The following is a 15,820-nucleotide window of genomic DNA, read 5'->3' on the forward strand; positions in this document are numbered from 1 at the left end:
TGCATCAATCAAACACTGATCTCTGTGTCACCTTGGGCTTTACAGAGCTCCTGCAGAGTTTGACGTCACTGATGTCAGCAAAGAAAGTGGTCTGACTGTTACTTCTCTAAAACAGCTCTGCACAGTGCAGGAATCTGTTTTAGATACTGAAGATGAAAGTTAGCATTTGGGCTTAGCACCTGATGCATTTACATCTTTTGACAATGCTGTGTGTCTCTCATAAATAAAATTTAAATAAATAAAAAATGAAACCAATCCATGCAAAATGACTTGTATATGTGACTTGTATATATTTTTCAGGTTTTACATATTTAGATAAGTGTACTTCAAAGTGTCATTACTTTGTGTGTAGAAGAGCCTACATTTCTGTAACTGGATCTGTTTACCACTGAGAAGAATTGCTAATACAAAAGCAATTGTGAACAAGATTATTTCTTGCTGTAGGCTATGGTAACAAAGAATTGCAAAAATGTATGTTATTTTCCCTTTTTTTCTTGGCATGAAAGGGTTTAATGTTCATGAAGCAAAGCAAGATATTTAGTTCTATTTGGGCTCAGGTCTACTATTTGTTGCATATCCTCTGATGATCATCCCTAAGAAGTGTGTGTCAAAGCTTTGTTGGTGGAGGTAGGGGTCGGGTTCTAAGTCGAAGTAGCACCTTCGAATAGCTCAATAAGTGGTCCTCCTCCCTTTCATCTCCATTAAGTGGTTAGAACAGTCAATAGGTCTGCCAAAACTCTGGGGACTGGCCCTATTGATTTCACAGACACTGTGCACTTCCTGTGGCCTTGTAGCAAAAACTCACTCTGCTTTTTGTTCTGATATTACACACAGATCGTAGAAGGTTGCCGGGTTGCATCCCCAGCCTGGTGCAGCCTTTCTGTGTGGAGTTTGCATGCTCTCTTCGTGCTTGCGTAAGTTTCCTCCCATATTACAAAGACATGCATGTTAGTTTACTTGGTGACTCTAAATTGCCTGTAGGTGTGAATGTGAGTTTTAATGTGTAAGTCTCTCTGTATTGGCCCTGCGATAGACTGGGGACCGGTCCAGGTTGAACCCTGCCTCTCACCCAATGACTGCTGGGATAGGCTTCAGCCCCCCTGTGACTCTGAACAGGATAAGCAGTTGCTGATAATAGATGGATGGATGTTATGAATTTAGCTGACGTATCTTTGGTTCTTTCCTCTATCTTTGGTCGACCTGTCCCCCCAGAACTCCTCTAGAAGACATCTTCTGAGGAGGTAGAGATATATTTGAGTGCAGAGAAGGCAGAGGGATTACAATGTAATCCATGTACTCGCACTTGTTGTATGAAGGAATGTGATGACATTGTGAAGTTGACCTTTAAATTAAAAGCTATAAGCTATGATAATGTCTATGATAATACACAGATGTTTTCATAGTAATTCTGAAACACCGTGCTACCAACAGGTGCCCCAGTCTGAGGTATCATTACACATGGTTTCTGTAGTTGTTGAGTCATCTTCCAGAGCCACACCGAACCTCCTTCTTCTTCGAAAATCAACACAGACACTGAACTGACAGGAAAGTAGACAAATTCCCGTTTGGTAAAGTACCCAAACTATTGTTTTTTTAGGACAGACAATATTCTCAAAATCCATAAATACCATGTGAGCATTTGCTGATCTCTCTTTGTTAAATGCTGTGTCAATTTTTTCCATTTTGTTTGAAAATATGTGCATGGATTTTTTGACTGATACTGAGACTCATGTAACATTCTATTTATCTATACTATAAGGTTGTCTGATGTGTGTTGACCCACTAATAAGGATTTGTTTCACAAACACAACACAAAAAATGCAAAAGAAAGTAAATGACATAATACACATTAAATAACCTTGATAATGAAAAGGCTGCAATAGTTCAACATTTGCACAGAAACCAATTAAGTTAAATCACATATTAAAGTATGAAAAATCAGCCAAATAACATAAAGACACAGTTGAAAAAAATGTGTTAAACCTAATGAATCAGCTAAAATAAATTGGATATTTGAATTACAAGATGGGAGATCAAACACAGAGCTCAGTAAGAGTAAATATTGTATATGTGCCCTTAAAATTAACCAAATTGTACTTCTTGTACACTTCTTGTCTTGTACAATCATCAAATGGCCAGAAACAGTGAGTGACAATGTTGCTCAGTACAAGAAGCAGAATATGTAGTGATGATCAAATAACTGAAAAACACAATGCTTATACGTTTATGCATTGAAATCGGTTATTTTCTCATCTTGCTGCCAGTACAAATGCTCAGCACACGGAGATTTGTTTGCTTTTTTTAATCAAAAAAGGATATAGAGTATTTCATTTTGACATCAACAAACCTCTCAATTTACACAGTAACAGAAGCCATAGAATCACATTGTAACTTCAGAGGCACAAAAACTGGAATTTTTTTCATTGTCTAAGGTTGCACATTTTTGTCGTTTTTGAAAATGTATAATTGCCTGTTTATTAGCTTTTATGTCGGTGAATATTATGACAGTGAAATCAGGACCATAAAGGGAAGGTACAGTTAATGGAAAACATTAAACTAAGATTTGAGGTATGACAGAGTGTTAAAAAGAGGGAGGGAAGCAACAACAGCACAAAGTCCATGTGGACCATACAAAAACAGAAATATGAAGAAGAGCATCCGCCTTTTAGACAGAGCTCATTTTATCATTCGCATCTGGTGAGCAGCCCCGTCACAAACTCTTTGCACTTTTTTGCTGTCAAAGACGTTTGTATTGGACTCTATTACTATATTTTTGTAGCTATATTTCTATATTTTGTCTTTACAAGTGTTAATTTTCTACGTTTGTTATCACAAAAAAACACAACTTTTAAACAAATGCATAAAAAACAGTTACATAATGACCGTTCATGATGTTTGACCAGAACTGTTACTATGGATTTATTGCTTTGTACACTGAGTAATGTTTGGTGCTACCTGCACACTGGAACCTCACTGTTGATGGTTTGTACTGCCTTAAAAATATTTAACCTCCTGTTAAACCCCTGCTCTGCTCTTTACCTTTGGTTAATTGTGCAAAGAAATTGAAGCATCAGTAACAGTTTCTGAGACAAAGACAAATAAGCTTGAAATAAAGAGAAACATAAATAAAAGGACACACCACAAAGTTCACTTTGTTCCATGCATAAATACAGATTCACACACATCTATATTGTGAAGTGCTGACGTAAAGTCTCTAGACAAGTGGCAAATTAAACAAAACTGGGCCCTTCAGATCTTGTCAGTGTAAGTGCAGAATAAAGGTGAAGCAGGCTCTGGAGCCATTGCTTGTTCTTTCTGTAAAGGAGCTTTGAACAACTTTTATCACCAGACTCAGAAAGACATATATCCATATCCATTCTGTAATGGAAATGGAAAAATGGCAGTTGGCAAATCGCCTCTTCTACCTTATCTCCTCTATAACTATAAAGAGAATGTTTTGTTGATCTTAATGCAAAGTATAGATATACATTTGTAAATATTCAAATACTTGTCTGAGAATGTTCACTTCAACATCTATAGTGTCATCTGACACTTTAAATGCATCTGCTTTTAGTTTCAGAAGTCGTGGCTGAAAAAAATATATTCTTTAGCTTCTTCTCACTTTAAACAATGAGATACTACATGAACACTCGGATCCCTGCTAACATTTGAAGCCAAATGTGATGACATCAAATTTTGTCAAACCTCAACCGCACAGTCACAATGAGCAGTTAACAAGAGTTCATTCATTGTTAGGAATAGAGAAATACTTTCAGCAACTTTGAGGCTACAGTATGCCACTAAAGCCAGCCCTCTCTCTCACTGCTCTGCTGTGCTCTGGAAGCTCTGCCGGTGATTCAAATTTACAATAAAGCAGAATGCTCTGGAACATACTCATCAAGCAGAAATAGCTGCAATTCTCTGATTGGTTTAGCATATATTGCGACTTTGACTGCAGCTTCACATATTTAGCTCTGTTTTGGAGAAAATTTCTACCAACACAAAGAGTTCAAAAAAGTTATGTAATATATTTTTATCATTAAAGTTACTCACAGTTAATGTAAATATCTATTTAGATAATATTGCATATTAAAACTCCCTATATTATTGGATTTGCTGTTTTAATAAGTAAAATTCTCATACTGATTTTGGCTTCTTTGCAATTTCCTAACGTCTTTGCATTGCACAAACCGATCATAAGGTCATGCACGACCATGAGTCTCTAGATCTACAATGTCTAAATTTGATAAATTTACATATCTTTCCTTTGAACATTGTCTGTTTCATATCTCATATAACATATACGATTTGGTCAAGACAAGTCTCTTCACAACGCGTTGGTACAACAGTAATGATGACTATGTAATAATGAGAATGGCTTCGGTCCTGCACTACACTGCTGAGCTGTGACGGGCTACAAATGCTAAACTTAAAACTCTCTACTGTAGAGGTAACAAGTTGCAAAACTCAGCAAACAAACCAAAGACATTTATATGCAAGCGTAACCAAACAGTCAGCACAAGTCATTATGCTGCTCATCATACCAGGTCACTTGCATGTTAGGGACTTACAGAAGCTAATGATAATAAAAAACACAATCCATCATATTGTGCATTAAAAGGACACACTACTCTTAGTGCATTCAGGAGAGATACAGTACAATCTATATCAACAGAGGGTCTACTTTCAGTTTACGCTGTGCAGTGACATGTTGATACACTGTAATGGCTGGCTCGTAGAACGTTGCACTGTAACAAGTCATTTGTTAAATAAGGGGTCTGTTCAGAAAGGCAGCTCCTACATGTATGTAACCCTATAGGCTTTAGTGTGGTCAGAAAGCCTCAGCTGATGGGACAAATATTTTCACGTTAACACACAATTGCACTCCAAATAAATATATCAGTATTTATAATAATACACTTACAGACTGCCAATTTGATATGTGTAACACCTCTATTCATCAGATAGCTTTAGATTTTCTATATATTTTAGTAATTTCTACATTAAGTTGATTTTTTTGTTAGAATTTGTGCAAACAATACAACAATGGATTGCAGTTTTTCTTGTTTCTCATTTCTTGATTTTTTTTTTTTAAATGACTAAACTTATGCACACTCAGGAAAATAGGTCTACTCATGTGTCAGTAAATATATTTTTGGTCTAGGAGTATCCCTCCTCCTGCCTGTATCCGTAGCCTCCTGCCTGTGCTTCTTCTTGGATGTACTCCTCTGTCTTCTCCCAGCTGGTAGCCCAGCCTCCATTCACCTGCGTGGTCGCACCGTATGTCTTAGCCGGACCACCAAAAGCACCGTAACTCTGAGTGATGTCACCTGTTTCTTCTGCCAGCTCATCCTCATCGATGAACCCACACTTCTCCTCATTGGTCAGTTCTGGGTCGGCCCACGGCTGTTTTTCACCTGATGCAAATATCCCATAGAAGATCACACCCCCATAATGCACCATTGAGGCAATCAGGAACACATACTGCCATTCCTCTCGAGTCTGAAGAGGAAAGACAAACAAACTTTTTAACATATAATGAAAAATCTAGACTCTTAATTGTAAATTCTCCCATGAAAAGACATTTTATCCTTATTAGAACTGGATGTTACTGTGTTATCATTCAATATCTATTTGTACTGTGCACCTGAAGGGATTTATTTAGGCCTACATTTAGGCTTATTGCACAAAAATGAAATAAGAGGATCTTTATTACATTACTTTATTACTTTAAAGCACTCACCTTGTTCTTTGTCATGGCACCAACAATCAGTGGGCACACCATACCAGAGAGAGTGCCCACACCATTAGAGATGCCCATTAGGATACTGGCGTAACGTGGAGCAATATCCAGGTGATTGACATTAAAGCCTGGTTGAGCAAACACATACAAAAGAAAAATATTGTTAATAAATTTGCCCTGTGATTTATGACAAGGCCATGCTGCCAGATTTGAAAGCTAAATGAAGGACAGTGAGAGTGTGTATCAAGCAATCGAATCAGGACACTAGATAAAATCAGCACAAGTGGTGACCATGTGGTTGTAAAAATAGGCAGCAACTCGCTGCACATCCTCCTCCTCCCCCCACTCTGACTCTGGCTGAATGAATAAGTGTCCAAGAGAGCTGCTGCACACCGCCTGCCTGGCAAATCCCCCAGGCCAGCTCGCACTGAATTATTTAACACTCTAGGAGAAAGCTCAAGAACAACGGCCAGGAAACTGATTTTGCGCTCACTCACAAACCCCAGCATAAACATGAAATAATCTGTTGAATGAGTGATTCAAAAAGCTGGAGGGTTTAGTCTTCAAGCCAATAAAAACCAATACCATCTGAAATCTTTTTTATTAAGGAATCTTTTACCGGGTATATATGCTAACATTTGAATTTAAAGTTCATCTCAAAATGTTTCTATGTTTTTTTCTATGTCTTCTTTATACAACTATTTCTTAAAATATCTTAAAATCCCTACATTTCTTTCAAAAAGTCTGGATAGAAAATCTAAGTTTAGTGCTAATTTTTACCAGTTTGGCATGTTGTCTTTGTATGGAAATGCAAAATATGGGATATAGTTTTGGTTGTCAACCAAAATTGAGTGTTAATTTTCTATTTGGAAAGATGAGGTTGTCTTCACTACAACGGGCAGTTGCAGAAAATGTCATTTTTCCTTTAGTGAAATTATATAAAAAGGATGAAAACTTTAAAAAATCAGATGAACTTCCACAAATCTACTTCATTCGTGGAGGTATACACCGCAAATACAGACTGCTAAATTAAAGGTGTACGTTGGCATTGTGTATAACATGCTTATCTTCTTTTGCAGTGCTACCACCGTGCTTTTGTTTTACTTCAGGAACAAATAATCAAGTTAGAACCTGTTAATGGGTGAATTTTAGGTGGTAATGTAATTGGTAATTTTTATCTCTTCCATACAAAATATGGCACAAATACTGTAACAGCAATAGTTGTTGTGAAATGTTTATCCCCTTTAGATCTGTCTAATTAGCCTTGTCTCAGCCTCCCAAAATCCCATGGCCCTTCTACTGTGAAAATTATTAAAAGCCACATTTCACTTATCCCCAACACTGATCACTTGAACTACTATATATAATACCCTAAAGCAGATTTAAATAATAGTCTGATTATGTTGAAAGTATGTTCTCTTTGTACTAACCTGATATGGCAAATCCACTGAAGCCTACTGCCAGCACCAGGAAGGAGATGGCCATCCCCTTGCTGTGGGAAAATCCTACAACCAGCAGCAATGTGGCTTCCATGCCAAAACCTAACAGAGAGAGACAGCGGGTCACACATGCACACACGAAGCCCACGGGCTGTTGGTCTTCATGGTGCCAATTGAATTAAGCACGATACATGGTCTGCACTCAATTACGTAAGTGACAGATATGAAATCAATGCACAGTCACAATCAGCGAGTCAACTTGTGTACTAGTATTGAACAGATAGATTTTTTTTTACAGAAATACAAACACAGCCATCTCTTAAACCCATCTGGCTGAAAAAACAGAGCATGGATCTAACACTGAAAACAACACCCAGGAGCTGTACACAGAGAGAGGTGTGGACACTTCTACCTCGGTTCTGACTTCTCACCTCCACAGTTCATGATTTTCCTGACAGTGGTGGTTGACAGGATGTTCCTGCTGCGCAGGTAGTCAGCCAGCTGGCCCCCTATGGGCACAATGATGGTCATCACTAAGTGGGGGAGGGCAGACAGTATGCCAACCTGCAACCACATACAGAATTTTACCAAACAACCTGCAGCAAAATACATTTATTTGAAGCAAATGCAGTACAAAATGTTTTTTCAACTGCATTTGTTGCCACTTTAATTGTATCTTCCCACATAATTATATTCCATATTCGTTATGTGTTCTGTTATTGCCAATGTTCTTTATTTGTTGATGACATGACAGGTGGCTGAAAAGAATCAATCCTCAACAATGGCCTATGAACTGAATTTTCCTTCTTATGTAACATATGAGTTCAGGACAAACAACCACAGCTACACTGACACTGACTTTGATAATTAGTCTGTCCAACATCACTACCTCGTGCTCTACAATGTCTGACTCTAAAACACTGATGTGTTTTTCCATGACATCCATCCATCCGTTATCTGTAACCACTTATCCGACCGAGCCTTTTCCATAACATTCTATCTTTTATCACCAGCCCTCTGACGTGTAGATCACCTTGCTTATCTCAAAGCCAAACACTTCCTCGAAGTATGCAGGCTGGCTGATCAGCAGCAGGTAAAACGTCCAGCTTCTGCAGAAGTTGGCCACAATGATTGCATAGACAGGCATAGAGGTAAAGAACTTCTTCCATGGGGTCTTGAATTTCTGGAATAGATTTTATACATTGTCAAACAAAATCAAAGATTACTGCACGGAGTAATTAATGTTTATTGTTATCTTAGGATGTCCCTTAACCTCGGCAGGACCCATTAGCTTGGCACTCTCTCCAATGCTCTCCTCAATATAGCAGCGTTCCTCATCAGTGATGGTGGGATGCTCAGCAGGGCTCTCATAAGACACTAAGACCCAGAACATATACCAGAAGATGCCAAAGCACCCTGCATATCACAGACAGATTACATGTCAGACATTTTAGATGATTACACCTGAAGCACTAAGCTAATAATTTTAAAAACAGCATTAAATGTTTGCCATCCTGATCTTTCCAAAAGGCCTGAGAGAATACAACCTAGGAAAGCTAACTGTATTCAGTCCAGAGTGAAAGACTGGAGGTTATTTATTGACACACCAAAACATCAGGGGGGCGGAAATCAATACACGGTCTGCCTAGATAAATCTATTTGACTTTCACTGGACTCTTGCTGTCAAATTCTTAAGGTTTTAACCAAGCTTAAAATTAAGCAATTCATTTGTGCAACAATATACATATGCATGTACACTTAAGCTTCTATCTTTCAGTCTTACCGTAGACATAGAACACAGAAGACCACCCAATGTACTGAACCAGGATGCCAGCCAGAGGCATCGCTATCACAGCACCGGCATAGGAGCCTTACAACGACACAGCGGAGTTAGAATTCAGAAGATAAAACTTATTAACCAATACTGTCTCATATGAAACACTAATTCTGGATCCACTTTCTTTATAAAGATGGTGAATAATAAAAGGGAATAGTAAGTATTTACCACAAAATGAGATGGTTGCCAGACGACTCCTCTCCAGGGGAGGAGCCCACTTACTCCAGATGCCATGACAGGCTGGATAGGTCACTCCCTAAACACACCACACAGCAACAAATTATTTTACTTCATGATGAGAAAACACACAAAGACAGTTTGCAAGAGACCAAAGCGCCATGTTGTCTTGCTAATTATTTGTAAATAATGAATAATAAATAAAGGCATTTATTCTTTGAAAGTGGTCACTCAGACATTTTTGCCTTTCCAAGAGAGAGTGGTTTATACAATAAATACATTTTAGGCCACATCCAGGCAATCGTTTTTAATAATTTTTGGTGGATTCAATACAGTATTGCTCTAGTAAATAATGGTCTTAAAATCTATATATGAATGAAGAAAACCGATATAATTTTACACATCATTCTCTATATTCACTCTTTTCTTTAAGATGTATTTCTAGATTATTTGAGTTAGGGATGTACTGACCATTTGTGAGGGACTGCCCGTCTGGTCATGAACATGAACCAAGAGACATCTGATAAAATAATTTAAAAAAATTAACATGTTCACCCTTGTAATTAAGATGAACAAACTCCCCAGTGCCATGAGCAAAGAGGACCTCATGAGCTGAACATGGAGCAAAGCAGCCCTGCAGCTATTAAATGTTCATCAGCCACTAATTTGAAAAGGCTGTGCCGATGTAAAATGCATTCTGCCTAGACATAGAAGAGCGATGTCTTTAAAAGGGGGAAATATTAGATTATAAAGGTAAATTGTGTTTGATTATTCTCCACCAGATTAATAAAAACTATTAAGCATTAAGTGAAAATGTGCTGCACCAAGTTAGATGCTGCTGCTGATGGAAACGTTGAAACAAACCAAAGATTGTCTTGCTTAAAAAATAAAAAGATTTAGTTTTATGTTTAATATTTGTTTCCTATTTGTATATGTAAGAACTAAGTAGTATATTTTTGTATTTTTCACTGTAACAGACAATAACATGTCAAGATTAACTACATGCCTCTCTTTGTCTTTACATGTACCTGAATACACACATGCTGCTGTTGTGTATCCAGGACACAAAGAGTGACAGTAAAACAGAAGCTGGACTATCCCACAAACATTCAGCTGTAGTGGACAGAATCAATACAGCTCATCTCACATTTCCTCTGGCTGAATATCCACTGTCTGTTACAGTATCAGCTTTGCTTTCCCATGGAGTAAATTTTGCAGGAAGCCCCTTTGTATTGTGTTTCAGCTGCAAATCTACAGCTGTAGCAACAGAAATCCAAGAAATGCACCAGACAATTGTCACTTTTGCATAAGGGTGACAGTACCCTTCAGTGCTGATTTTTATTCATTAATACGTTGGATTCATTACACATTATCACTTTTTATAAAACGGTAGAAAGATATTGTTAAACATTTTTAGAGGTCAACATCCGCTTACCTCCACCAGTCCTTGTAGTATTCTGACAAAAATGACACACCCATAATGGACTTTGGCAGCCGAGGGAATGAACATGTTGAGAATCGATGTTAAGACAATGGCTGCACCAAATACCCTGAAAATGATAAGATGCCTTTTAAATATACCATTTATCAACAATGATTTTACATCCAATTGATTGTGTATTCCTTTTTATATTCTTGCTTTGTGCCATTAGCTCACATTATTACAGAAAATAATTAAGATTCACATCCAAATATAAAGTGGCGTTTGTACTATTAAAATGATCAATTATACCCCATACAATATTCTAAAAAAACAGGCCACTGAGCAAACTTCTTTTAGTAGGTAGATTTTGTTGCTAATAATATTGAGTTCATGACTTTTGCAGGTTTTGATCTCCCTATGTACTTTTTCCACCAGTGAAATTATCATTGAAAAGGTTAATCGATTTATATTTTTTACACAAAAGACCAAGTGTCCTTTTAAACAGATGAATTTGAGCCCTGTAGTGTATATTTATCATAATACCCAAGAACATTAGGTATTGACGCAGTTGTCCTTCTTACGTCACAGAAAGACATATTTTAGGCAGCTACGCCCCTCAATGGTCACGTAGTTACGAGCGTGTCGCTTAGCAACCGTTATCACGTTAGTGCTGTTGAAGAAATGTGTTTTTCGTGAATAATGGCATTTCATTTTAATGTATTAAAGTTAGTGGGTGGGAGTAGAAACTTTTTAAATAATATTTGTGTAGGCTTATTATGATTGAAAAGAAAGAAATTAGGTACATTACCTATGCATTTTTTTTCAATCCTTTTTTTTATGGAGCAGCTGAGCAAGAGAAATTAAGGCATAAATACAGGGCTTTTTCTAATTTCTGTCACGCCTCCTCCGCCCCTCTCGTCTGCACGCGGGGGGCAAATCCTAATCCGGTTGAGACTACAACTGGGCACGAGACCAATCCCGATTATTACAACCTCGTGTCAATCAAGAGGACGGGGAGCAGAAAATAAACACTTGTGCACAAAAACAGAAATAAAGGTCCCTATTAACACTACAATAACGTAGCTTTTTAATAATTGTTGGTTTACATTCAGCTGCAGTTTGCCTTTTGATTTATAGGCCTCAATTGTTTTGGCATTGTCAAGATTTAGGCCTCCGGTGACCCTGAGCGGAAACGATGTGCCTTTATATAGTAGATTATGGAGTTACCAACAGGCCAGGGACTGATCATTTCATTTTTCGTGGAATAGTCAATCTTGAACCTCCCGTCCCTAAAATGTGCATCTTATCGGTGTTCACTTTAGTGCTTACAGTCAGCAATAATGACGCGTTGGCGGAGCTCATGTGAATAAAAGCCTCTGGCTACGAGACAGGATCTGGTGTCCCTGCCTTGAGAGAGCGACAGATTAGACCCACTCCCCCCAGGGAGCTCATTAACAGGTGGCAGCAAGCCCTGACACCGGGGAGTGCGGGCCTGGCAGCCCGGTGCTGAATACTCATCTTATATCTGTGACTTGCTCATTTAATTCATAATTCCGACAAGAATTTACCTTTTTTTTTTACCTTTTGGTTTCTAAATGCATTCAAATCAACATGTGTCCGTTTTCTATTTTAAAAATAAGAAAGTAATTATAAGAGGAAGAGGCTGTCACGCCAAATGTTTCGTTTAATAGGCCAAAAATAATAATGAAAAAAAAACGCTTCATCTGCCAAATGAATGAGGCTGTGTTGTGGGCTGTTTATGGTAATTCATGGGGAGGGCCGCCTACCTGTTCGCTGCCAGCCTGGAGGATATGTATCCTCCCGGGATTTGTGTCACGATGTAGCCCCAGAAAAAAGATCCGTGAATCAGTCCCACTGTTTCCGGATCCCAATTGAACTTGGCTTTCTGGTAAATGAAAAAAAAAAAAAAAACAGTATAAAAACGAATCACTGGATAAACGACCTCAGTTGGAACCATATTACATTCGAGTAATAAACGAGCACATTATTGTCTGTAGAGATTGATCTGCTGACAGGCCGGATTATTAAAGGCCTGCAGCAGTTTGATTTCGATTAGGTGACTTTGATGTGATCGCCAAATTCATTCATGGGCCCTGTACTGTCAAAGAAAAGTTACTTTGCATGTTTGGTACACACAGGTTAATAGACTATTTGATCTAAATGCAAAAACACAAATAAGATTTGCTCTAATTTGACCAAAACACAAGTCTATAGAATAGAGCAATATAATTCTACAAGATTAGGCTGTGCAAAGAGGAAACCAGTCTTTTCGTCTTTTTTAATATTTACATTTTAAAAACGTAATATAGATAAGAATACAGTCTAAAGGCCAAATGTCTATGGCCGATTAGGAATTTGGGAAAGTTTTGAAAGATCTATCAAAAACAATCCTACACAAACTTCAAATTAAAATGTGGCTCAAGATTCATGGGGCTCTTTATACAATTTAAAAATGATTTTAGGCCCTCGTGCAGCAGTAGGCCCTGATGTGCTCTGTGTGTCAGGTGGAGAAATGAATTTGGTTAGTTTCTTAATAAAATAAGAGTAACGTGTCTTGTGTCTTGAACGTCAGCGGCGTCTGGCGCCGTCGCCACACCTCTTTGATGATGATCTTGCCGTTCTGGTGGATGGTGCTGTTGTTGACCATCCCCACTATGGCCACGCCCAAGTTACACCGGATACCGAAGGAGATGCAGAAACCCAGTCCGCTCAGGATTGCGATGATGTAGCGCCGAGGCAGACCGCAGCACCTGCAGTCACACAGCGGGGGCTTCTTCTCCGCGGCCTCCCGGGGCCGCCCATCCTCCGTCAGCTCAATCACATCCCCGGTTTTCTGCTTCCTCTCTAAAACCCTGCCGCAGCCAGGTGAGGACAACACAGTCTAATGAGTGTCCCAGTAAAATAGCATCACATCAGGTGACGATGCTGAACGAATACAACTACAGTTTCTTCTACAATGAAAAACACTTCTTAGGCCCTTTTTTATTTCCATATATGAACAGCATTTATTTTAATAGGCTGGGAGGTTTGTCATTTCAGTTAAGAAAATGCAGAAATCAGTTATCGGAGAATCACCATAATCAGCCAGTTGTATGGGAGGTGAAGCTTCTACAATCCACTGCATTTTTTACTCAAGGTTTTCCACTGTCACACTAAAGAGTATCATAAACGGGGAACTAAAAAAAAATACAAATTAAAAGTCAACATGTTCACGTATTTGTCCCTAAGAAAATGTAATAAAAAATATAGAAACTCCGCACTTAAACAGGTAAAACAGGCTAAAAACAGGCGAATATGTTCCCTGATGATACCGCATTGCAGCAGCCCGCTCACTTTCACTCTAATTAGCATTCACGGGACCACGCAGCAGCCCCCAGCCCCTACAAACACACACACACGTCTGTGGGCATTCCTCAAAACCCCCCATTTTTCCCCTCAGGAAAGGCACATTTATTTGCCACAAGTTTCTCCAGATTCAGGATGAAAAAACATAAAAACACTTAAACCCTTGTGTCCGCAAACAAATTTGAGGCAAATTAAAAACGACAAAAAGGGAATCGAATAAAATGCAAAAAAAAAAAAAAAAGTTTACGGCTCAGACAATTCTGACAATAATCTACTGTCAATAATCTATCTAATCTATCTATATATCTGTCAAATTTACATTTATATTTATTCAAATGCAGACTAGTCTACGTTTGAGCTGAATTGACCAAAATGTGTTTTACGTGAGGCTGAATGAGACACGTGCTGTAGGTTTATCACTACTGTGCACCACAAAAAAGTTGAAGTGTGTTACAAATTAGACATAAAGTCCAAACATCACGCGTGGCCTGCACATCGCGTAAAACCCGCCTGTTAATGAGACCAGGGCCTCCTGCATCAGGATGGACTGTCTGTGCATGTGCACGTTTTCATCCCGTGGCATCCAAGTTCATCCAAACCCATGGCTTCACCACTCATACCCACGCACGCGCACGCGCACACACACTTGATTGCATAATTTTCTTCTCATTCTAGAGGCGTGACTAGAGATCTATGTAAGTTGTAAAACGTTTAGGTGGCCTGCAATCCCACACATCACCTTAGCTCGTGCTTGGATTAAATCCAGAATGAAAATAACCACATCATAAGATCAGATCAATTACACGCGCAAATCAGGATGAAAAAAAAGAAAAAAACAGTCTGTACCTGTACATATGACCCAGGGTCTTCCCCGCAAATTCCTTCACCCCCGCCGTGGCTCTTGTCTTCACTGACTCCATATCCAGTTTGTGTGTAGGCCTATGTTCTCAATATATTGTTTACTGCTTAATCGTCATGTTACGTCGCAGGATGGCCGACTGCAGCGGCTACAAGGAAAGCTATAAACGAAGTTCTAAGAAATCTGAGCCCAAGGACGCGAAGATCCAACAGGCGAGTCTACTTTTCACGGTCAAAGCAAGCGCTAAAGCGAAAACACCTTTGCGTAAAGAAAGGGAATCAAACGAGGTGTGCGCCTTCATCCACCGCCACCACCAACTCATCTCCCGCCTGGCGTACAGTAGCCGCGCAAAGTGCCATCCCCACCGAAACCAAAGGGGGTGAAATGGATAGCCAGCGTCTTCGAGCCTTATGGGTCTGTGTCCGCAACAAAAAAAGCATATAGATAGATATAGAAATAATGAACGGCAAAAAAAAATAACAAAGTTAAAAAGCAGCAGTGGGTGTTTGGAGTAGCTTCAATAAATCAAAGAGGGAGTGAGGCTGAATCGTGTCTCCTGTGGTGAGCGCAGGTTCATCTGACGTCGTGTTCAGCACCGAGGTCAGCGACAGCAGCTCCGCGTCCAACAGCTGGCCAGCTGCTCAGCGCTAGTGAAGGCCAGAGTGAAAATACAACATACTAATGTATATAAGCTTTATGATTCTGCTTGACATTGAGTGGAAAAAAGAGGGATTGTTTCATAGTCCAGTCCCTCGCTTTGTGTGCTGGACAATTGATATGAGGTGTAACACAACTCTATTTCTCCTCTATATTGTCATTATGAATTTTCATTTTTCAGACAAGTATAGTCAAAAAAAGGACAGTAACGCCATATAAGCAGGATGCTGCTCTACCGGAGGCGGTGCTATGGAAACCAAACGAGCAGGAGTTTCCCCCCCCTCCTCCCCGCGCCCAACCCCACCCTAACAGGCTGCTT

General features: G+C 39.1%; 1 protein-coding gene across 1 annotated transcript; it reads right to left on the bottom strand.

Moving 5' to 3' along the window:
• Positions 1 to 2,287: 2,287 nt before the first annotated feature.
• Positions 2,288 to 15,607, bottom strand: slc17a6b (solute carrier family 17 member 6b). The gene is made up of 12 exons (XM_067496312.1): positions 14,832 to 15,607; positions 13,237 to 13,492; positions 12,407 to 12,525; positions 10,632 to 10,746; positions 9,188 to 9,275; positions 8,966 to 9,052; positions 8,456 to 8,598; positions 8,216 to 8,365; positions 7,614 to 7,746; positions 7,174 to 7,284; positions 5,744 to 5,871; positions 2,288 to 5,502 (listed from the first exon to the last, which is right to left on the bottom strand). Exons 1-12 carry the CDS (start codon positions 14,903 to 14,905, stop codon positions 5,161 to 5,163), a joined length of 1,746 nt encoding a protein of 581 aa, XP_067352413.1. The 5' UTR covers positions 14,906 to 15,607; the 3' UTR covers positions 2,288 to 5,160.
• Positions 15,608 to 15,820: the final 213 nt, after the last annotated feature.

The sequence above is a fragment of the Channa argus genome, chromosome 2 (assembly GCF_033026475.1).
Source record: "Channa argus isolate prfri chromosome 2, Channa argus male v1.0, whole genome shotgun sequence".
In the NCBI taxonomy this organism is placed as follows: domain Eukaryota; kingdom Metazoa; phylum Chordata; class Actinopteri; order Anabantiformes; family Channidae; genus Channa; species Channa argus.

Coding starts and splice junctions, on each gene's coding strand:
- slc17a6b (XM_067496312.1), bottom strand. CDS start 14,905: ATGGAGTCAGTGAAGACAAGAGCCACGGCGGGGGTGAAGGAATTTGCG. Junction 9,276..10,631: donor TACTACAAGGACTGGTGGAG/GTAAGCGGATGT, acceptor TGGTGTGTTTAG/GGAGTGACCTATCCAGCCTG. Junction 9,053..9,187: donor GGCAACCATCTCATTTTGTG/GTAAATACTTAC, acceptor TGTCGTTGTAAG/GCTCCTATGCCGGTGCTGTG.